Consider the following 25,311-nt stretch of genomic DNA (forward strand, 5'->3'; position numbering starts at 1 on the left):
AAACACAACAAATCATGATCCAGGAACCTTTTGGAAAAATAAAATGAAATTCAAAACGGATAGGTCCTCTATTTAGACAATCAATGTTCATTTACCCAATTAAAAACCATCATTGGTCCAAAAGTGTGAAAGTGGTATCAAAGATATCACTTGATATTTGACGTCTCCAAGGATGGAGAGACAAAAGCTGAATTAATTCAAAGTCAAAACAGACCCAGATACCTGTGGATCTCTATACTCTATCGTATGCTATGCAGAAAACATGGCTGCTACTTTTTATACTGGAAGTAATTTACAATTGATGCTATGTTAGTTATAAAATCAGTCAGCAGATGCGACTAAGGCGCAGCAAAGTTGATCTGACTTCAGATCTGAGTTCAGGTACCTTCGCTCCCTTCAAGCCCATTAGTCCGTCCCGACCAGGTTCTCCAGGCAGTCCTGGGGATCCAGGAGCTCCGTCGAGTCCTTTATCTCCTTGATCGCCTTCTTCACCCTAGTTATATTGAAATATGATCATAAGAGGGCCCATGCTAGCAAGTAAACTATTAAATACTGCTTAATATAAAATATTCAAAAATTAATTTGACATCAAACTTACGTCTTATTATAATTGTCTGGTTGTCATTTTTGTTTTTTTATTTAAAAGTCAAAGACAGACCTCTGAAAATCCTCTGTTTGTCTGAATCTGCTTTGAAGTCCAGGCAAAGTGAATGTGGGAGAGCTTCAAGGTAATTCAAATTAGACTGTCTCCATTGGTGGCAGATTTATTTCCCAGTTTTTTGGGGTAAAGTGACAGAGACAGACTTGGTGACCTGAAATAAAGCACAGTGCCTGGGCTCCCTGGGGAATATTAGGCCATACCATTTGGGGTGACTTTCCTGCAGACACCCTTTGTCCCAATAGATGTCAAATTAGTTAATATATATATATATGTATATGTAAGAAACTTACCTTTTCTCCTTTTGCACCAGCAAGACCTGGTGGGCCCTGTGTAAGCAAATAGAAGGTGATGTTCAAATGCACGCAGATATATGATACACATGCAAAAGTGCTGTCATCTGAAAGTATCGTACAAGCCTTTATCCATTCAGATAAAAATAATTGTTGAAATAGAGCTAACCGCAGAGGCACATGCCATGTAATTGGGAGGTATGAGAGAAGCAGACAGAGATTCATTTCACTAAATAACAATTCCGCGGTAAGAGGAGAATCCCTGCATATCCTTTTTGTACAATAAGTTTCTTGGTTGATTCGCACTGGGTGGGAAATAGGATGACAAGAAGCTGGTTTTGTGGAATTGATATGCCCAAATGTCTGTCATTAATTCAGATTAAAAAAGGATCATTCAGTCTCTGGTGGTGTTTGCAAGACTTCTACAGCTGAATTTAACTGTTAAAGGATTCTATCAAAACACTACAATACTGTTCCATGTCCATTCAGTCGAGTTGCTTTGTTTCATTCAGTTTTTAAAAGAGCAAATACACAGCCATGAACATAATAAACAATAAAATGCAAAATAACATAATATGCAATAACATAAATCAAAATAAAACAAATGGTAGCAATACAGCAATATATACAATAATATATGGGGCGGGGAATAAAGAGTCCCTTTTTTGTTCTTGGCTTTAGGAGCGGAGAGAGCATTAAACTGACTGTTGAAGGAACGACCAAGAAAGTCTTCAGAGTCCCTATCCTTTTCTCATCCGACTATTCACTACTGTGTGTTTCTCTTTGTGTTGTGCTATCCACATCTTTCTTACAAAGCAGTCGTACCTGTTTGCCATCAGCTCCGAGTCCTGGAGGTCCGGGTGGACCTGGAACACCTTGTTCGCCCACTCTTGCTCCATCAGGCATTTTTATGCCCGCTGGTCCACTACCAACCTCGGCTGGCTGGCATTGACCACACTCACCCTATCAAAGGGCAGGGAGTCCGGAGAGTTAGTTTGCATGACAATAAAGCTAAAGGGCGCAAAATGCATTAATACGTCTACACTTACCTTCTCACCCTTGAGGCCGGGAAGACCAAGACCTGGCAGCCCTTGCTCTCCCTGTCAAGATATACATATAATAATGAAATGCAACATAATGAGATAAACTGAAAAATGTGCACATACAAATGGGTTTCTAAACGTAATAGTGAGAGGCTTGTGCACAAGTCGCAAAAGTAATGTGGAAAAATATTCAATACCCCAACTCTCCTTTCAGTTCAAGAGTGTGTAATTAGCTATTAGCATCTAGAAATATGGCATGTAATTATGTGATTAAGTACTGAAGTAGTTATTGACAAAACAATAACTACTTCGTATATATTAATATACAAGCCTTCCCTGGTTCTATTTTTTGATGTTTTGTGTTTAAATGCCTAATTTAACGTCTGGTTACGGTTGAGGTTTAGCCTTTTGGCTAACACTGGCACAGCTACAATGATGTTGAGCGATGTGCATCGTCCCTGAGCATCGAAGATCCTGCTTCACAGTAAAAGCTTGTCACCGCCCTCTTACCTTTGAGCCTCTCTGTCCATCCTTTCCACTGTTTCCTCTTGGTCCAGGCTTTCCCTGTCACAAGGAAAATAATTCATTTTACATCACTGAATCAGAATGTGATGCAAGACATTCTGTTTCGAAGAACTGAATCTGAACTTACCGTCTTACCATCAGCTCCTTTGCTGCCTGCGCTACCCTGCAGACAAGTGAAAAAAAAAATTAAAAATGAATTTGACCAATTGATAAAAATGGATGGGACTTTTAAGTTGGTAATTCACAATTCATAGGAAGGTGCACCCTGCAGGCAGCTATGTCAAAAGATTTTGGGTTTTCACTACCTAAGCTTTCACTAATAAGTTCCCTGCTGAGTAAAATCCCTTTGGCTGCCAGTTTCATGTATGGCCCTAAAATTAGCACACTGCTGTGATTATCTTCCTCATGAAGTCTATTATGAGCCCCATTCAGCATCCCACTGAGTGAGTTCCCCTTATGTAAGCCTAGTCTACTATTGAGGTCACCCACTCTCAGTCTGTTTCTTTTCATGTTACATCACTTACCTTTTCTCCTCCAAGGCCAGGTGATCCTACATTTCCAGGCTCTCCCTGTGGAGCAGACAAAATTGAACGATACATCATTTTAATGAAGGTGCTCATAACTGCTCACATATGCAAGCAAACAAACTGGCAGTAACAAAATCACAAAAATCATTACCCAATCAGTTTTCCTCTACCATGTGTTTTACAGTTTATTTCATTGTTTCCTTTCAATAACAAGATACATTTTTTTTTTGTCTTGGTTGTTTTTATGAGTTTACTAGAATAACATTAATTCTACGTCAAACAGACTTACTTGTTCTCCTCTTTGTCCAATCCCAGGCTCTCCTTTCTCTCCCTTCTGCTGCAGGGTTTGGGTCTGGACACCGGGGACGAGGTTCGGGGGTAACTCTCCGAGAGTTGGGCACACAGAACACGGCTCTCCCTAAAGCATGTGGGCAGATTGGAGGAGGATCAGAGATTGTCTCCATTTAATTATCCACATCAAGACTCATTTAAATAAAAACAAACTAAATTAACATAGTTAGACATTTTCTGGTGCTCCAAGACAGGATGCTACATGAAAAATGATACGTACAGCTTTAGCAAGACATACACTGTGAAGTTCATTAATTAGGGTACTTTATCTAGCTGACAGCTGAATAAAGTTATCTAAAGAAGAAATTGTTTCACATCAAGCCAAATAAAACCTGACCTTTGCTCCTTTGAAGCCATCTGATCCTGGTTCGCCCTGCCAACACATACAAAAATAGACATTAAAAATGGCAAAGTAGTCAGAGCTCACTCTGATGAATGTGTTCGCTTTGAGATGCCGTGTCTCGACATGGCATTGGAAGCATACAGTGGTGCAATTAGGCAGATGTTGGAGTATATCAGTAATGTGTGAGTGGGTAGGTGTGGGTGCGTGGACTGGATCGGGTTGGCATTCATGCACATGTGGGTATAGACTCACTATGGTGGCCATTTGCAGCAGTACTGAATGTCTGCGAGTGAACTTTGGTGTCTCTATGTGGAGTTTAGTTCAGCTAGTTTGCTTGCATCTGCTTTAGGAGGGAGCCTTCTGCACTGCTGATGTTAGCATATCTAAATGTGTCGGCATGCAGATGAGTGTGTATAGGTCACGCTTCCACAGAATATGAATGAACCATAAGCTGTAAATGAATGAGCGGGGAGCTTTATACCTTCTGTCCTGCTTTGCCATCTGTACCCAGAAGCCCCTGGTAAAAACAAGGGAAAGAGGAGCAGGGATGAGCCAAAAGTATTGTAAGTTCAACTTTGATGCAGTGAGGTCAAAAAAAAAAAAACCTCTCTCTCTCTCTCTCTCTCTCTCTCTCTCTCTCTCTCTCTCTCTCTCTCTCTGTGTTGCTCTACATCCTTCTCTCTCTGCCCTAACCAGGTATGACAGATGGATGCTGGCATTATTGGAAATCGTTGCACAGAGAATCTCATAAGGCTCTAGATTTATATTACCCCCCATTCCCCGCCCCACCTCCACACAAATCATTCCCCATTTCACCTGCTGGGGTAAGTGGGAAGATGTAGAATGAACAGAAAGAGAAACACAATGCACAGTCCACCCTCACTGGAAAGAAGAAAAAAAATAGATGTTCTTAGATTGCATTAACAAAATGACCATTGCCTGCGAGAACACACTTTTGACAGCATATCACGCTTTCTCTCTTTGAGCTGCTGTGAGAATTACAAGGGCAAATACAACCCCAAGCTAGAAATAAACGCCATACCTTCCCTCAGAGTGATAAGGAAAATAAAATAAAAGTGCTCAAGGTTCAATCGTCAGCCACAGCTCAGACTGTGTCTACGACTCTCTAATAAAACACGGAGCAAGATCATAAAAATGTTAAACTGAACACTCAGGGCAAGTACAGAATACATAACAGTTTGACATTACTGTATACATTCAAACTTTTGTACTTACAGGCAGTCCTCTCTCTCCTATCCCTGGTAATCCAGGCTCTCCTTTAGAGCCTGACTTCCCTTGCAGAGCCACTGTGTTACCCATGTCTGCAGGCAGCACGGGGCACACTTCACATGCATCACCCTGATGATTGAACATGAGTCAAAGTCACAATATGTGGATAAGAGAGCACACAGGCATGTAGATTAAGAGATTAAAGGCAATGTTTAAAGATACCTTCTCTCCTTTAAACCCTGTTGGTCCTCTTGGTCCCTATGAAAACAGCAGATTCCCAGTCAAACACTGATGTATCAGCTCAGTTAGAATACTGTATATTGGAAGCCCATGCAGACATTGCTGAATATCAATCAATGTTTAAGAGTCTCTCACTGGATCTCCTGGCAATCCATCATCTCCCTGAGGTCCTGTATCTCCCTGTTAACACAAATCACAGCATTTGTCTTCAGATTATTGTTACACGTAAACTGAAAACTATCCATAAAAAGTATTTTTGTTTTTAACTTGTCTAAGTCTAAGCCCAAAGGGAAAACATAAAATGGAGTGAAAATGTTAATATGTTTGTCTAGATCAGTGGCAAATAAATTAAATGGATTATATATTGGGGCTTTTACAATATCATTTGTCGTGTGCCGAATTGTGAACCTACCTTGTCTCCCTTTGCACGAGCCGGTTCTCCAGGAGGGCCCTGACAGGAAGTAAAAGTACATAAGTCTTTTCAAAAGCTGTTTTTAAGACGCTTTCAGACTTCTGTCATGGTCAATGAATGCTAATTTAAACTAATAAAAGTCAAGCTAAGATGAGTGTAAGGATAATAAGATAATGGGTTACACCATCCAATAGGTGCATATACGTTTCTTTATTTCCTCCTCTATTTAAGTTCTTTAAATAAAAAACAAAAAGTGTGGATTTGCAATAGCTGCGACCACGGACGTTCATGAGTTCACGCATTACATTACATTACATTACAGTCATTTAGCAGACGCTTTTATCCAAAGCGACTTACAATAAGTGCATCAACATTGGTAATCAAAAGAACTACTAGTCACCAGAAGTCATAAGTACATTTCCTCACAACCACGCACACACAACCTCACAACCACTTGACCCCCGATGCCAAATTCCTGCTTCCTGGGGTTATTTTTGTGGACCGACTGACCAACCGAGCTATAGAGCTGCTAGTCGCAGCAAAAAACACACGTACTGGTAGGCCTGGCTTTCCAACTCCCGGTGGGCCTGGAAATCCGGTCTTCCCTGGCTCCCCAGCCAACCCCTCGGGACCCACCAACCCTGGGGTACCCTGGGAAAACAAAATGCACACAGCTCTATTAAATCCACTGAACTGGATGTATGTGACAGGTAGATTGATGGTAGAAACTCGCGGACTTAATGCAGGCAGACCTTCTGTCCCTTGGGGCCGACTACACAGATGGACCCTCGACCCTAAGAAATGGTGACAGACAGAGAGGGAAGTGATAGCGTCATTATGGTCAGTGACATCATCAGTGATAGCTCAGAATAATAAAGCAAGCTCTACAGAAATCCATCTCCAAAATGTTTTCATGAATTGTTAAAGACACCTGTTGGTTTGCCTCATTCGTTTGACATTTTACGATTGGAATTAGAAAGAGAATCGTAGAGTCTGTAAGATGCATTGTCTTCCGCGGTGCATATGCAATATGTTCTGGCTGCCTGATTCTAGTCACATCAACAAGCACATTCATATTCACAATGTCAGATGGCTGGCAGGCTTAAGAAAATCTATCCTCAACCAGATCCATCTGTCCATAACAAGCACGTAGCCTGGTGAACAGCTAAATATGTGTGTGTGTGTGTGTGTGTGTGTGTGTGTGTGTGTGTGTGTGTGTGTGTGTCTGATGCAGAAAACCAGCAGCATATCTCAAGAACACACACACACGTTGTAATTTGTTCTTCAAAACTTTCCATGCGTCTACTGGATCACTGCGCTGAACAGGGAAGATTAAAAGGTTTAAGTCTTCCTGAATAGGTGCCTGCCTGTGTGGGAGATGAACAGCACAGTCAATGAGGCAGCATTGATTGTGCAAGCTTTGTTGCTCTAGCCTAATCTAACAGGCATTAACAGCCCGACTTAACGCCATGGGAGAGTGGAGGGGAGAGAGCGGATATCAATGGGAGTCTTAGCTTAAAGAGTAATACCATATAAGTTTACTGAATATCCGCTCTTAGTCTGATAATCGTGGGCCTTGTAAGTGCATGTGTGTGTGTATGTGTGAGTGTAGCTGTATTAGTGCGTTTATGAGTGCATGCTCTCTTTAGCATTTGTTTAAATGAAAATATAGATTTCCAAATGACAGTTTGACTTAACCTCAAAGCAAATCTCATGCCTTCATTGATTGTCATTTAAATACATTCAAAAAAATGAAAACCTACATTCTTCCCTGGGGTGCCTGTGAGACCCTGTGTACCAATATCTCCCTTCTGACCCTTTTCTCCCTAGACAGAGACAGAGTAAAAAAAAAAGGTGAGAAACATACAACAGAGGCAACTTTAAATATTAAGAGGTTAGATGTTAATTAGATGAACATCGAGAGGTCGAATCTTCATTATTCATCACTGAAGGTTTCTTAAACCTTTCACCTTGTATCCTGCTACTTCGTCCCAGTTGGCAGGCAGTGCCTGTGGAGAGGAGGAATGGAAACAAGGCCCAGATCAATGACCATACTCTAAAGAGACATCACACACACACACACACACACACACACACACACACACACACACACACCACTGGGGCATAGCAAACAATACAGTGACCAGTCAGCAACCCGTATCAACTACCAGCAGGACCCGTATGCTCAACTCGCACACACACACGCACACGCACACGCACACACACACACACACACACACACACACACACACACACACAGAGAGAAACATGGGCATGCAGGTACATACAGATGCATATACTTGAATCAGACACATCAAACGGATACTTAGAGACATATACATGAACACGCTCACAGAGACCTGCATGAACACATTCATGGACACCCAAAGTCTCGGCACACACTAATTCCCTCTACATTGATTTTGGGACCTGATGCTTGAAAATGAGAATTTTGAATAAACAGCTGAAGGGTTGGCGAGGTCTGAAGGCAGTGGGATGTGATTGTGTAACCTGTGGCAGAAGATTGGCACTCACCAGCTCGCCTCTCTCTCCCTTCTGGCCCTTGGGTCCCTCTGTGCACTGAGGTTAGAGACACTTAGTTGGCATGTATTATTGCAGATCACTTTTTGTTCATACTGTGCTGCATGCCAAAAAAATAAAACAATGCTTTTCTGCAAAAACGAGGCACAGTGCGATAGTGAGAGGCAATGGAAAAGTTACTCACTGGACCTGAATGGGAGCCAGAACAGCCATCACCCTAAGATGAAGAGGGAGGCAGAAAAGGAGAACGATTGCTTGTGGGTCAGGAACAAAATCAGCGAGTGGAGAATGCATATCAGCTCGGTGGTGGATTGGTCCCAAGCCAGCATTATATTAGACTACAAGGACATCAAAGTGTGTGTGTGTAGAGATAGGAATCAATGCTCATTACAAGGCATGTCTGAGCACATGTGATGACATCACACATTCCGCTGATATTAGTCTGACGACGCACACGCACGCACACACACACACACACACACACACACACACACACACACACACACACACACACACACACACACACACACACACACACACACACACACACACACACACGCAGAGTTGTGTGTCTGTATGCATTTTGTCTTTCATACTCACCCTGTCCCCTTTTTCCCCTTTAAACCCATCAACTACCTGCAATACACACACACACACACACACACACACACACACACACACACACACACACACAGTTACACACTCCGCAGTGGTCTCCTTCTAACATGTTCGATTGGAAAGAGGTGAAAGTAAAGATCAGTGATCCTTACATTTTCTTCCCTATTCAGGAGTAAACAACCAGCACACTACAGGCAGATAGACACAGAGAGAGATAATTATTATACTGTGTTGGATATTCCCCGGACGTGTTGCGTGGCTGAGTAAAAGTTTGTGAAGGAAGTAAAATGGGTTGTAGTTTGTGTAGTCGCCAGCTGGTGACACTGTTACACAAAACAAAAGTGTGCTGAACCCTGAGCTGCTACAGTGCACAGCTAAAAAAAGGACGGGAGTTAGGGTGAGCGGGCACACACACTCACAAACACATAGACATACACTCAGAAAACACACAGCCAGCTCCCATGGGAGACGGAGATCAATAGGAATGTCCGATTCCCACAGCACAGGAGTGAGGAGACCAGCTGCTCCTCACAGGAGGGCACACACACTCAAACACATACCAAATAAGGACAACCGTTGTAAATAACCAAAGCATTTTTCTTTTGGCAGAAGCGAGTAGTTAAAGCTGGACAGTGTTTCTGGGAGTCATGCTTTCAAACCCCAGAAAGTTTGCATATATTGAAGCAGTGACTGTGAGCTCGCTGAGATGATGACAGGGTGGTAGTAACAGCACAGAGACAATGTGTAATTCTCCCTCTTCTCCTCCCTCCCCCCCCACCACCATCCCTCCTACGAGCTACAAATCCATCAATGGCTGGCTCGACCGGCTGCAATGACGAGTCACTCTTTCCGAGCTCTTGTCTGGCTGCGGGCTTAGTCAAGTCCTGATATAGTTCCACTTAAAACCTCAGCAGCCTTGCCTTTATTGTTTATTATCTACATTCAGCTTTGGAATGGAAATGTCAGATTGTTGCAAAAGGGTAGAACACTTTCGCTGTGCATTATGAAATGGCATTAACATATCCTTGCAGCCAAGCACATTATGCCGTCTTTATTACTCTCAATTAAAAGAGCAGAAATGTGGATCTCTGAAGATCATACACACCATGCTCACTGCATATTAAGTTGATATATCCATAGGGTTTTGTTGTTTGTGTTTACACTGTAAAAAAAAACAACCTCTCTCTCTCTCTCTCTCTCTCTCTCTCTCTCTCTCTCTCTCTCTCTCTCTCTCTCTCTCTCTCTCTCTCTCTCTCTCTCTCTCTCTCTCTCTCTCTCTCTCTCCAGAATTTTTGCATCTAAATCACCTCACGCACCACAAACAATCTTTATCATGCAACACATAGCCATTTTATCCATTGGTAATATATCAATATTGACTAGTGGACCCTTAAGTGTTTCAGTCTTTAAAATTGGCACCCAGGTACAAGGTTTCGTTTTCCTAGTCCGTAGTCCCATATCAATTATTACATCCAAATAAATAGGCTCACTTTTTGACATCCAACATCCCAATACACAGGTGGTAATTCTACATCATGCATGCCAGAATCTATGTTCATTTATTAGCATAAATATCTCAAAAGACGAATTAATTTTGGCACCAAAATCCTGTCATTGAGTCTCGTTTTTTTGGTATTAAACATCCCAATGGGCTAATTTTTTTCTTCGCATTTGTCTCTCTAGCTGCCAGGACTTGACAGATCAAGGGCAACACCCAGCACTCTAATACAAACTGCATTGCAGCATAAACATATATTACTACTTGCCTGGGATGTACGTTTCAATATATGTACAAACTATTTTATTTGGGTTTAAGGGTCACTTTGTCAAAAGCATTGCTTACTCTGACTAATGGCAAAAGACAGAAAATAAATGCTGGAATTTTATCTTTGGAAAATCCCTTTGAGTTAATAGATTCCTGGTGAGCCTTTTGACTCACATAACCATGAAGCCACTTAAGTAGCAGGAACAAGCTATAGAGGAATAGCTGAAGCAGCAAGACATGAACAGTGTGATGAAAATTGGTTTCTCACTGAGCTTTAGGATTGTGCAGCAGAAGCCAAATCTACCCCTTATTCAGACCGTTTATTACCATTATCCCATTAATACACGGGCCTGCTAGGTTATATTTGTAGGTTTTTGTGTTGCAGTACATATTAGCAGGTTGTACTATTAATGGATTCCTTTGTGCCTATTTTTACCCTAGGAAAAACTCTCTACTGTGTAATTTGACCATATTCACAGAACAGAAGAAAAGTAACTTTTGTTTCTTTCCCAGTGGCAAAGCAGGCTGAGTTCTCCAACCCAGGTAATAACCTACATTTAGGAAGTCAGGGGAGGTGGGCAGCTGCATTAGTAAGCACACACAGGAGCAACATAATGAAGCGTCTGGAGTTTTGTATTCTATTTGTGAACAGAACATGTCTATTGTAGGTGAATGATAAAATTAATAGGCAGCAGCAACTCCCGACTGATGCTCGGCGCATAATGAAGTGTAAATCAGTCCTCGGTCACTCAGCAAGCTGTATACGTGTGAGGAGGGAGGGAGAGGAAATAGAGATATATAGCATTTATTTTGTCCCCATGCACATCACGCATAAAGGTGTTCCATTTCAGCAGAAAATAAGTTTATCAACCCATATTCTTCCTGGACACTACATACTTTTTGAGGATCCAATTCAAATGTACATGCATGTGTTTGGACTCTAGGAGATCGAGGCTTGCTTTAAGGCAACTGTGATTTGAACCACTATGCTGTCAAACAAGTTGCATTAGGAATTCAATACTATAAAATCAAGTGAGTGTGTGTGTGTGTGTGTGTGTGTGTGTGTGTGTGTGTGTGTGCGTACATGCATGCGTGTGTATTTTAATTAGAATTGTGAGGCTTACTTTCTCTGCCAGATCCTTTGATGCAAAAATCTCCTGTTAGTAAATAGAAAAAGAATGAAAGAAAGGGGGGAAAAAAAGAAAGAAAACATCAGGCCTTTTTCCTTTCACATTATATCTGAACATGACCTCATTACTACTACAATTGTTGGCTTTACATTGGTCCAAAATTGGTGTCTGTCTATGTTTAGACACTAATGCCGACAGTATCACGGCCAAAACTCGCTCAAATCATATTCAGACATGCTAAATCCAATAGCTTTGAGGAGCATTCACAGACATGTTATTCAGTCTGGTTTTCCCCATTTTCACAGCACCGTAACCTAGTTCTGGTTTCAGCCCTATCTCTTGCCCAATTTGTATCAAGAAATGAATCTAAATTTTCAAAATTATTTTCAAACCTTTGAGCATATAGTTTCTCTTTAAAGTCACTGGCTCTGCTGCAGTTCATAGTGACTAAAACTATTGAAGATGTTCTCAGGAATGGCTTTGGCGTAGGCAAACTGTTGTTTCCTGTTGCATGTGGAGTATGCACTCCACATGCAACAGGAAACAACAGTTTGCCTACGCCAAAGCCTTTAAACCTGGTTGTCATTACAATTCATTGCATCAGATACACAACAAAGAAAGGAGAAATAAGGGTCATCTTGGATTGTTACACGGGTCATTAACAGTCATTCTGAGTGAAAAAAGACATGAAAGAGGATAAGCAGAGAGAAAAAGAGAAGTACAGTACCCCATGAGCACAGAGGCAAATGAAGAGATGGACCCTGCTGTGCACAGTTACAAATCAGGCAAAAAACAAAAGTCGATGACAAGAAACATGGAGGAAGGACTGGAAAGCTGAACGGAAACAATTTGTTCAAGAAGGCAAGCTAGGAAGAGTGGAAATAAGGACGAGTTTCAGCAAAGGGAAGAAGGGAGAAGACATTTTACAGCTGGTTTTGGACTTCAACATAAAAGTCAAGTAGAAACACGCTGAGACTGGGGAATAAAATACAAAGAAGCCTGTGGGTCCTCTGAGGATCAGATGACCTTTCAGTTGGGAGCTGGGCTGAAAGCAAGAAAAGAAAAAAAGACGTTTACAGTGCTGGAAGTTGAGAAATGGACAGTGTGGGTGAGATTTGTCACACCTCAGGAGGCAGTAACTACTGTGACCCAAACCCCAGACACAAGCAATGAGATACACACACCTCTGCACCAAACCTGATTTGACTGTTAATGGCAAAAGCAGGTTGTTTAACATCACTGCAGGTGGTATCGATCTTGCAATCTAACTCTAAAAAATATTGAACTATTGCTTTAAAAGAGTACTTAACATTGCACTCCTGTACAATTATCAGAATTACTATGAACACTTAAAAAAAAGTCAATATCAATGCAGCAGAACCACAGATATATATATTTTATTCCACACATTATTCTTCCTTGTCAAAACCTGGCGCCTACTTTACTCACAATGGAACTGGACCAACGACAATTCTAATTTTATGAGACCAACGGAGTAACAAAAGGGTTAATACAACTTTGTTCACATATTTAGTAGAAGCCCTGAAGACCTGTAAACAGACTTTCATATATCTGTATGTTACTTGGTTAACAAAGGCATATACATTTTACCAAAAGCTGACCTCAGCTTAACCTGGGCTCATACCAATAATGTCCATTACTCTTTTCATATACAGAACACCTGACATTCCACGTATGCAGAGTTTAATACGCTGTCACTCAGAGAGGCTTAGTTTAATGAAAGCAGTGCTATGACTCAGTAACATCTGGCCTGCACACTGGAATCTTGGATTACATTGGCCATTTACTGTGTAAAAAGCTCACACACCGATAAAAATAGAAGCCACTCAAGTTAGTCTGCGCATGTTGTAAAATATAGGGCAAAAGAGAAAGTAGACGGCATAGATATAAAAATCCAAAAAAAAGGAGGACAGAAATGAGTCTGGGCTGCATTTACACATCTGTAAGGAAGATGTTGGAAACATTACCAGGCGCGGAATAATGGACTATAAGTCTAAACATCATAATGCACATATCAAAACAGTCAGTCTGTAACTGATAGCAGAGGAGAAGGAGAGAAAGATTGACAGGTGAGAGAGAGAGAGAGAGAGATAAAAACATGCCTGAGTTACTATAACCGTGTCTGGCTGAAACCACCTATGGGATTGATTACTGTGTCCTAAGTCTGCCAGAGCTCTAAGTTAACACCAGCTCTCCCCACAAGACAAACAACAGCCCCTAATGAATAGATAATTGGATATAGATCCCATTAATATGAATAATGAAAGAAGCAGCTGTGGAAACAAAAAAGAAATTGCCTTTAAGTCATACTGGACGAACTTCATGTATCACGCAGCATTGAAGCAGCCATAAAAAACACCATGGAAATTTGTTGAGAAACGCCACCCATGCGTTGCATAAGGCTCTATTCGTCATGGATTCGACACTGCCCCTGGACACTGTGAAAGATTGCTACCAGCGGACTTAACTGAACTGAAGTTATATAAAACTCAGAGGCACTAAAGCCAAGTAGAAAACATGTTTTCCACAGCAGAGTTGCAAGGAAGAACTACGAAGCTATTTGGCAAAAGTCATACAGACCAGTGTTTGCTTGCCAGCAGCAGCATCAGCAGGACAATTCTAACCGTCTCAAGAACAAAGCTGTTTGAGGCCAAGTCTTTGTCTGTGTCTCTATGTGTTATGTCTGTGCCTGATGGGAGCCATGCTTTGTGATAATTCATGATGGAAGTGTTTATGGAAGATTCCTAAACATCTTCTCTCTATTTGTTAATGGTTTTAAGTGCTCGTCATTGATTTTACAACAACTGAAATATAAGACGTGAACAGTATTTTCAGCGTACAATACTGTATTATGGCGTAATTGTGTGTATATGGGGTGACCGTGGCTAAGTGGAGAGCAGGGCCGCCTTTCAATCAGAGGGTCGGCGGTTCGATCCCCAGCTCCTGCTCTCAATGTGTCCTTGAGCAAGACACTTAACCCCAAAATTGCTCCCGTAGCTGCGTCTACGGTGTGTAGATAGATACTGAATTGTAAGTCGCTTTGGATAAAAGCGTCTGTTAAATGACCGTAATAATGTAATGTATACTGAGTTTGTGTGTGACCACATACGTTCTGCATTGGTAAAATGTCTGTGTGCATTTGTTGATTTACCTGGTTAAAGGTGTTTTCCGACAGGTCATTCTCTGCAGCACGGCGGCTCTTGGGAACGTCTGGTGGGCACTGCAAATATACAATAGACATAAATTTAAGACAGGGTAAAAGAACATTGTGATTTCCAACAATCTGACCTGAAGTACAAGAGTTAAATCTTTCTTCATTTAGCTTTATGCTTTACTGTATATTCCAATATTTGAAATATTGCAAGATATAAATTTTTCTCAGGAAAAAAGTCTCTTCTTCAAGGAACAATGGAAACAGTCAAATTGTGACTGTATGTAAAACAAGACTAAGAGTCTATGGCCATGCTAGCGGCTCAATCCAAATAATGACATCTAATTAATGGTTTGATGAACAGAACCAGACAGTCTTTAACACAGTGATATTGAGCTAAAATGTCTCATTTCTGTACCATGTAATGTCATAAGCACTGTAGCAGCCATATCACAATGTCAGAGCTATTGACAACAAGCAGTTCTATCTCTCCTTCACAAAGCTCAGGGATTCATGGGTGTGTGTGAGCATGAGTGAGTGCCTTCAGTGCATAGCTGCACACATGCTCTTCCACTTTTCATTTCAAACTTAAATGCTGCTTGCAGGGAGCCCTGCAGCACAAATGCCTTGAGCAAAGCAGAAGAGGTTTCCTCTAATCAACAATTCTACAGCAGTCAGTCGTCCCTCTAGAGGACTCTACAGTTTCAAACTTCTGAGGGAACTTCTCACCGTATTTGTATCTCTCTTAAAAATGTATTTGGTAATGAAGAAGACACACATGCACGCACAGACATGCAAGCACAGACACCCTGGAGAATTCTGACAAAAAGTTGGCTGAGCACAAAAATACCATCAGCTTAAAAATAAACTCCAGAACTGGCTGTTTGCAATTCTCCCCATACCTGAAGAGAAGAATCACTCGCTCTGTTTTTCTCTGTCTAACAGAAACATGCTGTTGTATTTAGGTCCAATGAATCTGTTTTCTACTTCTCTGAAGCCTGAAAACAATAACTGCACAAAAATACAGATCAAGAGAAGAGGTAAATAGGCAAGAGAAAGAAAGAGAAAAATAAATACATAGTGTAGAAAATGGTATTTCTGAGGCTGCAAGAGAAAGAAAGTGATACTTTCAATTAGCCTTTTAGTCACACTTTTAGTACAAACAACATTGGCAAACCGCAGTTGATGTGACATAATTGCACACAATGGAATTACTCTAAGCCCAAGTCAATTTGTATACATAATAGCCTATGTTAAAAAAAAGCTTCTGGAGAATATTGTGTTTACTAATAGACGGGCTTTATTATGTCTGTGGAAGCCTAATTGATTGATTGAGTCATATAAAATAAGTGCTCTCCCTGCATATCAAAACCTAAGTTTTATTCTTCTTTCTGTTCACCTGTAATGAGTTGGAAACAAAATAGTTAAACATAACACACTGTGAAGACAACATGCTGCTCAATAACAAGAATACGCCTCCAGAGCAAATTCAGGGACTGTTTATAGTTAATTTGATTCTGATAATGCAAACTCAGCTTTCTTGAAGCTGTTGCACAGTGACCCTCTAGCAAATAACTAAATCAGGTCTAGGTTTCACAGAGGAAAGAAGTTCAAGAGTGCCAGGCGCCTGTGACTGTAGCCAATATTTGTGTGAGCCTGAAACCTCAGGCTTTTCCCCTAATGATGTGGCTCCACCTTATGCCCATGTAAAGACTGAGGTTAAAACAATCATTTGAGGGGGGCAAGGGGTGAGCAAAACTGGTTAAAATGGGTGACCTTTAAGATGGCATAAAAGGTTCATGCCACTTGTTGACAAATATCAGCTGGAAACTGGTCTTATATAAATTAAATACAAAGTTGAAGTTTGTGAAGTAGAAACAAGGAGAACGGCTAGCCTGGCTAACCAGCTGCTGGCTCAAGCTTGATATTTAGTGTTCAGATAAAATTAAAGTTAAAGTTAAAACAATGTACAATGTCTCATCTAACTGTCAGAAAGCAAAGAACATTTCCCAAAAAATGTTAACTTACCCTTTAAATGGTTCATAATTTTGTATATATTTAGGACAATACAGGAGATAATTCAGTGTAGAGAAGGTGTGAAAAGTCTCCGCTCCACACCAATTCATTGTTTATTTTGAATCACAGTTTATCAGTTAATGATGTTGCCACTCTCACCCGTGCTCCAGGTATATCACAGCAAGCCTCCTGAATGGCGAGGGAGGGGTCACAATACAGCATCACCTGCTGAATGTCCATCTAAGAAGGAGAGGGAGGCAAAGAGGTTGATATATTAACAAGTCAGGTCTTCATAGGTCCTCTGTTTTGTTTGGTTAATAATGTAAATAAAGTTTAAATGAGGTAGTGAGCAAGGCCACGAGCCAATTAAATTATCATTTATATAAAGTATTTGGAAAGCACTTCATCCGAAGGTTTACATGCGTGTGTGTGTGTGTGTTTGAACACTTCCTCCCTGCGCTAGCAAAATACCCTGCCTGCTTTGTAACTAGACTGGTTAATTGATCGTCAAACTAAGTGCCTGGATTACTGGATCTAATCAGCATTAATAGTCCCGGCTCACTTCAGGCACATTCTCCCAGGTAGACCACACGCTTTTTTTTTTAATCAGTACTGAATGAGATTGCCTCAAAGAAAACCACACTTCAGGGGCATAGCCTACATTCTAAAATGCACACACACACACACACACACACACACACACACACACACACACACACACACACACACACTAATGTGACTACACACACAACATGCATGAAGAGAAAGGGCCTTCATGGGTGGTTGGTTCATTAGAAATACTTAACTTTGTCCACCCTGCTGTAAACAAGGGGTTCTGCAAAATGCCTGTTTAGTAAATTGTCAATACCAAAGGTTTATTGAATTATATTATGCAGCATCACTACCAACCATTTTCAATGGTACAGGTCTGAATAAGGGATTTTGGTTCAAACAGATAAGTAAGAGTTTGTTCTTCACACAGAGAAGGACTAAAGGTCACCACACTTTCAAATACTAAGTTTCGATGACATTTACATTACATAGCTTAAACTAGATCAAAAGCTCCTCAATAGCCAAGGGCAGTCACACACTGCATATTTAATGAAAAGCACACAGATATTCTCCATACCTGCACAGGCCCAGCATCTGAAGCCCGGATGCCCAGCAAAGTGTGTCCGTCGGTGGGCAAAACTCCACGGGGCTCCAGCGGTTTGGTCTCAATGGAGTTGCAATCCACATGGAGGGAGGCGGCTTCACGTTGCATGCTGAGGGCCACCTTGTGCCAGCGCAAGTCCATCAGGGCCTCCACCCCCTCCCCGGTGAAAACGCAGCTCACCAGGTCAGCTGAGGGCTCTACGCCCCTGGCACGAAGGGACAGGGTGCCATCGAGGCCGTTGAAGTCTACAGAGAGCTGGGTTTAGACACAGGTGCTAATTAAACACCAGACTATGTGTTAAGTATGCCAATGCACAAGAACAATGAACTGTATCTAAAGACTGGTACTGGTTTCCACAAAAAGTGGTACAGTACATGCTGCTACCGCCTAACAAAGCTGTAGAACACAGTCGAAGAGATGAGGTAAAGGCGAAGACATATTAATTACACACGCAGGCAGTACAGCCAATCAATCACTCCTAATGAGGCGACTTGGCCTTCATCCATCATACACATTGAGTATTTAAATCTGGCCTCAGACTCTTGGTGATTATGGGGACTCTGAGGGACTCCAGTGCTTCATCATGGAACAACCATGAATAACAATGAAGGTGAATGAGATAGGAGAGCAGAAGATGATGATGGAGGGAAGAGCAACGGAGAGACGGGGAGGGGATCAGATGAAAAATAAAGAGAGGACAAAAGACGGGTGTAATGAAAGGGGGAGAGAATTGAAAAGGTGTCAAGAGAGAAAAGAAATCGAAGGGGAAAGTGGATGACTATGCAAAAGAGAGATGAGAGACAGGAGAAATGAGTAGACAAAAGGTGTGATGAATAAAAAGGTAAGAAATCAAGGAAGGAAGGGGAGGAAGAGTGATGGAGGAAAAGAGGCGGGGCAAAAGGATGCAGGGATGCATAAAACCGGCAATCAGGAAACAAGAGTGAGTTGTACCTGGGGGTATCCCTGCTGATCAGATATCTGGAAGAGGTAGATGGTGTCTCTCAGGGCGGCCTTCTTCAACACCAGAGTGAAGATCAGGGTGAACTCCTCAGGAAGGCCATGAGGAAACACCTCACTGGAAGACAGAAGATCAGAAGGGGCAGGGACATGTCACTCTTCCATACGGTGATGCTAATTACAGGAAGGTTTCTGGGGAACTCCTGAGGATGTCATGAGGGTTATCTTGGCTTGGAGATTGCACATTATAACATTGAGCCTGTGTTACAAACTGAAAGCATAGAGCTTTAACACAGTGGGCATTAACCAGGCAAATGACGCCGCTCCAGCCTCCTTAAATCACTCTTGATTTCAATTTATTCTGCTTACAGATAGGAGGACCTGTGGGGGCCTGCCTTTGTTGCTTCAGACATAGAAGCCCTTAATAAAACATTAATGAACAATGCTAGGCGTGTTACTTTAAAATGTAATCAATGTGTCTGTACAGGTACGGGTGTAGGAGCATGAATGGCTATGTGTGTATATGTCAGTGTCCATGTATTTATTGTGTATATTTGTACATTTTTCATGTGAATATGCAAGCTGTGAAAACTAATTTCACTCTGGAACGATTAAGTATCTATCACACTTGACATAAACACAGTTGGTAGCCAGGGAGCTAACATAACATGCAATTAAGATTTTGACAAATTAGATTAGGACAACTTTTGAAGTCAAATATCTGTCTTTGATGTCCGCCTGAGTAAAATGACAAAGTAATCCGTTTCCTGTGTGAGCTTCTACGCACCCCCCCCCCCCAATTTTCTTTCTTTTTGCATTTCTCCCTAGAATTTGTGAATGCAGCCAGCAGTACAATACAAAGCTGTGTGTACTGTAACCCCCGTAGCATTCATTTTCTTAGCAGATGCAGTCCAGCAAGCCTCCTCCATCAGTCTTGGTCAAGAGCATCTAAGCACACAAATACGCACACACAAATATTCACTGCATGGATGTGTGTAGATGTATTGAGAGATGAAGGGTCCACAAACAAGTCATGTGAAATGCATGCTCACTGAGATGGTGAACACTTTGAAATATCCTCACTTGCCCTCTCTTTCTCTTTGCACACACACACACACACAATTGTTGATGCTGGCAGCTGGTTTCCCGCTCCTAGAAGTGGGGTGACAGTGATTTATGACTAAGGGATGATCCAAGGGAAAACAGCCAACTACAGGACATCAAAACAAAGAGAGGATGAGTAGGAAAAAAGGTGAGGAAGAAAACACATTCAACCTGGAGACCTTCAGAGAAAGAGAGAGAGGGGAGGGGGGGGGGGGGGGGGTATGCAAACAAAAAGAGAGCATAGAGGGGGAGAAAAGTATGGTGTGGGATTCATACACATATTTGGGGTTTCTACTATCTATTTCTATTTATGTCATTCTGCATGTCTGCATTTACGTGTAGTCAGCCTCTGTCTGAAATGCTCCGTTTCTTTAAGCCCCAGTCTACTCCGATTGGTTTACGAGAAAAATATGGCACAACTTTGCAAAAGTAGCTCTCAACAGAACAGTATGTAGGTAGAGATGGAAAGAGAGTGTGCGTGAGAGAGACAGAAAGACAAAGAAAAGAAAGAAAACGATGTAGAGAGCAGAGATTGTTTTGCTGTCGATTAGTGACATGAGCTGCAGGGCACAAAACCACTCACAAAGTATTGACTTTTAATGCAAAAAGTACTCCACCACAGCCTTTTACATTCAGAGTTCTGGGAAGAAACACACATACACCTCACACACACACACACACACACACACACACACACACACACACACACACACACACACACACGTACAGTATACACAAACACGCAGTGGGGAGATAAATCACTCAGTATGGGCCAGACATATTCAGATCTAGCCTTTTCCAACTCTGAAAGAAAGTTACTTCTGCTTCTCTTGTTTTTTTAGGGTTTTTTTTTTTAAGAGAGCAGTAGAGGAAAGTGAGTGCAAGCCAGAGAAACACAGGGGAAGTTGGGGAGAGGAAATCTAATGTTTAAAAAAAAGCAGATCTTTGGATGGGAATATCACCTGGAGAGGTGTATAAGCACCCTTGTACCGGGTTCTAACTGAGCTGGAATCAATCGCATTCAGGGGAAAGGGTTTCTATCTCTGAATGTCTTATACACACTGAAAGGAACTTCAAACAGCTAGGAGATGACGCTGTAAAAGAAGCTATAATGGCCACATTTTTTCCCCCTATGGCTATCTTCTATTTTTTTGTATTATAAAAGAATATGTATACAACTTTAGGAAGAAAAATAACTGTGCAGACAGCAGCACATACTTCACAACTATTGTAAAACATTTTGGGATATGGCAATGTCTGTACTGCTGATGGTGCAGTTCAATGGTTTATATCACAATTACCATCACTGACAGAAGGCTCTAAGCAGAATTTGATTCACTTATTAAATACTGAATAAGGTGACTTTGTCTACAGCCATGCTAGTAGCTCTGTAAGGCTGCCCAAAGCAAAATGTTTACAAGGAAAAAACAGAAACAATAAAAGCAATTACAATATACAAACAATAACAAACAAAAACGTACATAACTAGCATCACAGGTTAAAAGCAGATTTAAATAGATGAGTTTTAAGTGCAGTTTTGATGTGGCGAGTGACGGAGACTGTCTGAGGTGCTGGGGGAGGGGGCAGCAATGGAGAAGGCCCTGCCCCCCCTGGTCCGATGCTTGGACAGAGTAGGGGGATGAAGGAGGTTGGCGTCGGCGGATCTGAGATTGCGGGTGGGAGTGTGTCGGTGCAGGAGGTCTGAAAGGTATGAAGGGCTTTTTTATATAATGAGGAGAATCTTGAACTGGATTCTTTGCTGTATGGGGATCCAGTGGAGGTTTTGAAGGGCTGGGGTCATGTGATCTCTGGTGCAGGAGAGCAGACGGGCAGCTGAGTTTTGGATGTATTGTAGTTTGTTGATGATTTTGGTGGCTGTGCCATTGTAAGCTGAAATATTTTTGTAAAAAAGGTACATGAGCCTCTCCCCAATCTGTTATTTGCATTTGCTCTCTAAAAATAAAATCACTATTCCTTTCTTTTTCTTTTCTTTAATTTCTCTCCTACATGTCGGCTCGTTTATGATCTTTCCATGGTCGCAGCGATATTTTAAGAGCACCAGTACCATCACCTCTCCACTCATTATCTTTGGTTGCATTTAATTCTGTTGATCTTTAAATAAAAAATAATTTTACAGTACACAGTAGCAAAATGCTTAATATGTAAACAAAAAAAAATGTTTTTACCACTTTTGCTCTGTGATAAAACATGTTAAATTCATCAAATGCATTTTAATTCTGTCAGAAATAGTGTGGCCTCATGCCATATTATCACAGAATTGCTTCCCATCTCTTCTACACACTCTAGCTGCATACAAGAAAACAGGCCCAAAGCAATCAAATCATATTTTGCAGAAATTAAAATGCATGTGACCAGCTGTGACTGGTGCCCATTTCACTGTCTGCAGACAACTGAGAGAGTCGAGCTTCATCTGGCTGTCACTCATCTGTGTTAGCTTGGATTAGCTGAATGGATTAGCCTCTGATACAAAGCAAAACGCTGCTTTCCAATTACTACACACACGTCTTGCACTTCAGTCAAGCTAACCGGCAATGAATTAAAAAGCTGCCTGAGTGACGGGGGGTCTGTGGTGGATAGGAGCCATACAGCTTCAGAAATCGATACAATATACTCTCGGGCCGGACAAATAAATGGGGGCGGGTGGCGGGGTGAGAGGGTGATGTGTGTGGAGGGGGAGGGGATCTCATGTGTGATACTGCAACTGCATACGTACTGTACACACACAGACTTAAGCAGACTAACACACACACACACACACACACACACACACACACACACACACACACACACACACACACACACACTGTTACTGAGAGGGAAAAGGCATGGAGTTTGTTCTGATGCATTCACCTATAGCCTGGATTTAAACCTCTAACCTGGTTATTTCCCCACTACATCTGGCCCATCTGTTCTCTGCCGCCGCTCTTTTCTAAATGTGTGAAGCACTTACATATAATGCAATTAGAGAAAGCAAAAGTTCAAAAAAATTAAGCGAATAAGGAAAAAAGGGATCATTATGACTAACTGATGCAGAAAGACTTGTATCTACTTTTCTGCGAGGCAAGAAGGCAAAAAAAGAATAAGGGTATGCAAAAAAAAATTAAATTCAAGAATCTCCTCTAATTCTGTTGAGTCATTTTTAGGAACATGTATAGGAGACAAGGAGTTCTATGTACAAAGAAGCACAATTAAAGGCTGCTGGCAGGCAAGGCTGATGTGCTAACATCGATTATTCTCTGTTCAAATGAAGTCACCCAGGTAACATTCTTCAATGAGAAAACTGGCAGCAGAGTTCTCAATGGCATCCACATCTCAATAAATGCTGCACCATCACAAAATCCAAAATAGAGGATGCCCTCTCTCTGTATGGTTAGCAGCAAAACAAAAACTTGGATTTGGTTTTGGCTCCAAAGATGCTGATTTTCTGAGAAGTGATATTTTTTGAGTGTTTCCCCCCTCTTTTCCTCAGGACAAGTACTCTCTAAGCCTGTGACAAACAATATATGTAACACTTTTAGAACAAAATCGAAAAAGAGTGTTTTGTAGACAGATTTGTCAGGCTTTTTAAGAAAGTGGAGCTTACAGTGCTGGACAGAGTGATAAAATACTCTGGGCTGACCCAATTGGCAAGTCCTGAAAAACTGCTTTATCGGTGGGTAAAAAGCTCAGTCGTCGTTTTTTTTTTCAGTATTTGCAAGAACTGGAAATGAAAGAAAAAGGAGGACTGAAAAACAGCCAGCACACAAACCTAATAAGCATTTGTCACACATTTCCAAACAAAATCTACAACCAACTACTGCGTAATAACAAAATGAAAACCCAGGAAAGCATAATTACACCATGTCATACTGCGAAATAATGTGCAGGGAAGCCGTGCTCTGGTGGATTTTATGGCTGCTGCTTCTCTTTGCCCAGAAACAAGCTCAGAACAAGCTACGGCTCTAAAATGATGCTATTAAATTCATATCCTTGTAACTTATTTACTGGCAACTGCACCATGCCTACTAATTAAGGCATCACTCCTATAGTTTGTGCTGGAGCAAATAAGCCAGACATTTCATGTGAAAACTAGTTACAATAAGTATATGCGGTCGCAACCGGAAAACCAAAAGCCTGTTAAGAGTTCACTTGTACAAGCCAGTATCAGTGGTGAGGGAATAGAAGTGGTATTTCTGGAAATGCAATCAGAGGCTGACCCATGCTGTACAGCTTGCCAACTGTCTGCTTTTTACACAACAGCCATTGGACAGCGCTGACATGTTGAGTGAGAGTTCAGAGGCTACTTAGCCGTTGGGTATTCAGTCTCTCTGCTTATTTCTTTGTTCAGACATGGCATGAGAAAAGAGAGCATGTTGACGTAGGCTTACAGAAAGCTGAAAATACAGCAGAAGATGTGCTTTATTTCACATCCTAGTTATCTACCACCTGAAGCTGTACACAATGTGCCAGTGTGAGTTGTGTTTGTGTCTATAGGTTGCCGGAAAAAGCGGCAGCGGGTTAGTGTAAACGTACTCAGTGGGGCGTAGGAGTGCAGTTTTGCCCAGGCGTAGGATGACCGGTCCTCGAGGGTTGCGGATCTTCTTGACATCTTTACTCTTGAGCAGGGAGAATCGCCTCACCAGATTAAAACCTGACAACAAATGATGTTCATCAGCACCCACATGAAGAAAACTTGGCAGAATATGTCTGTTCGCATATTTCAGCTATAGTCTTTTCACCTGTGATATTGTGCCTGGCCGTCTGAGGGAACTTCCACTCATCCACTTGCAAGGATGGGCATTGATCATCTGTGGAGACAAACAGATGACACAGGGGGTTAAGTAGGGGAAAAAAGTAGCGGTGTGTAAACAGCAAAAACCCCTGACATGTATCAAGCATTCATGAAATATCAAGAAGAGCACATCAGTCTTATCTTTAAATGTTAGCTTCCACACTTACTGCTGGGTGAAATGGACAGAGTTTTGTGTCAGAGCGAGGAAGCGACTGCAAACATACGTGAGAAACAGAAATATTGATCTGGAAGACAGATGTCGAGAGGAGTTGGTGGGGTTGAGAGAGTCAAGGGTGTAAAACACAAAGGGTGCGATGAAATGAGGGCAAAGCAGTGGAGAGAGGTAGACAGCCCGATCTGACAGGTTGTCTTGCACCAAGCTTGTCTGTCGCGGTATAGCCTACGTTTGATGGATATGTTCTCACCCTGTCAGGGGAG

The 25,311-nt window shown here is 41.6% G+C and overlaps 1 protein-coding gene across 4 annotated transcripts in view; it reads right to left on the minus strand.

Annotated features, from left to right (window-relative positions):
* col16a1 (collagen, type XVI, alpha 1) overlaps window positions 1-25,311 on the minus strand; it is a 65,305-nt gene that overhangs the window by 26,389 nt on the left and 13,605 nt on the right. For 2 of the 4 annotated variants that reach the window (XM_068710961.1, XM_068710963.1), the window contains exons 3-31: window positions 24,821-24,889; window positions 24,615-24,732; window positions 18,972-19,095; window positions 17,994-18,275; window positions 17,024-17,104; window positions 14,849-14,917; window positions 11,671-11,703; window positions 8,934-8,969; window positions 8,764-8,799; window positions 8,348-8,380; window positions 8,158-8,202; window positions 7,593-7,631; window positions 7,386-7,448; window positions 6,375-6,416; window positions 6,178-6,273; window positions 5,623-5,661; window positions 5,346-5,390; window positions 5,193-5,228; window positions 4,977-5,099; window positions 4,222-4,257; window positions 3,735-3,770; window positions 3,336-3,464; window positions 3,044-3,088; window positions 2,647-2,682; window positions 2,505-2,558; window positions 2,001-2,051; window positions 1,777-1,914; window positions 952-987; window positions 386-493 (exon numbers count right to left, since the gene is read on the minus strand). In XM_068710961.1, the coding sequence (XP_068567062.1) occupies window positions 386-493; window positions 952-987; window positions 1,777-1,914; window positions 2,001-2,051; window positions 2,505-2,558; window positions 2,647-2,682; window positions 3,044-3,088; window positions 3,336-3,464; window positions 3,735-3,770; window positions 4,222-4,257; window positions 4,977-5,099; window positions 5,193-5,228; window positions 5,346-5,390; window positions 5,623-5,661; window positions 6,178-6,273; window positions 6,375-6,416; window positions 7,386-7,448; window positions 7,593-7,631; window positions 8,158-8,202; window positions 8,348-8,380; window positions 8,764-8,799; window positions 8,934-8,969; window positions 11,671-11,703; window positions 14,849-14,917; window positions 17,024-17,104; window positions 17,994-18,275; window positions 18,972-19,095; window positions 24,615-24,732; window positions 24,821-24,889 (2,078 nt within the window). The remainder of the gene's footprint in view (window positions 1-385; window positions 494-951; window positions 988-1,776; window positions 1,915-2,000; window positions 2,052-2,504; window positions 2,559-2,646; window positions 2,683-3,043; window positions 3,089-3,335; window positions 3,465-3,734; window positions 3,771-4,221; window positions 4,258-4,976; window positions 5,100-5,192; window positions 5,229-5,345; window positions 5,391-5,622; window positions 5,662-6,177; window positions 6,274-6,374; window positions 6,417-7,385; window positions 7,449-7,592; window positions 7,632-8,157; window positions 8,203-8,347; window positions 8,381-8,763; window positions 8,800-8,933; window positions 8,970-11,670; window positions 11,704-14,848; window positions 14,918-17,023; window positions 17,105-17,993; window positions 18,276-18,971; window positions 19,096-24,614; window positions 24,733-24,820; window positions 24,890-25,311) is intronic. The other 2 variants (XM_068710962.1, XM_068710964.1) reach the window with 2 other exon arrangements.

The sequence above is a fragment of the Cebidichthys violaceus genome, unplaced genomic scaffold (assembly GCF_023349555.1).
Source record: "Cebidichthys violaceus isolate CVI_PGR_0920_01 unplaced genomic scaffold, fCebVio1.0.p SCAF_16, whole genome shotgun sequence".
In the NCBI taxonomy this organism is placed as follows: domain Eukaryota; kingdom Metazoa; phylum Chordata; class Actinopteri; order Perciformes; family Stichaeidae; genus Cebidichthys; species Cebidichthys violaceus.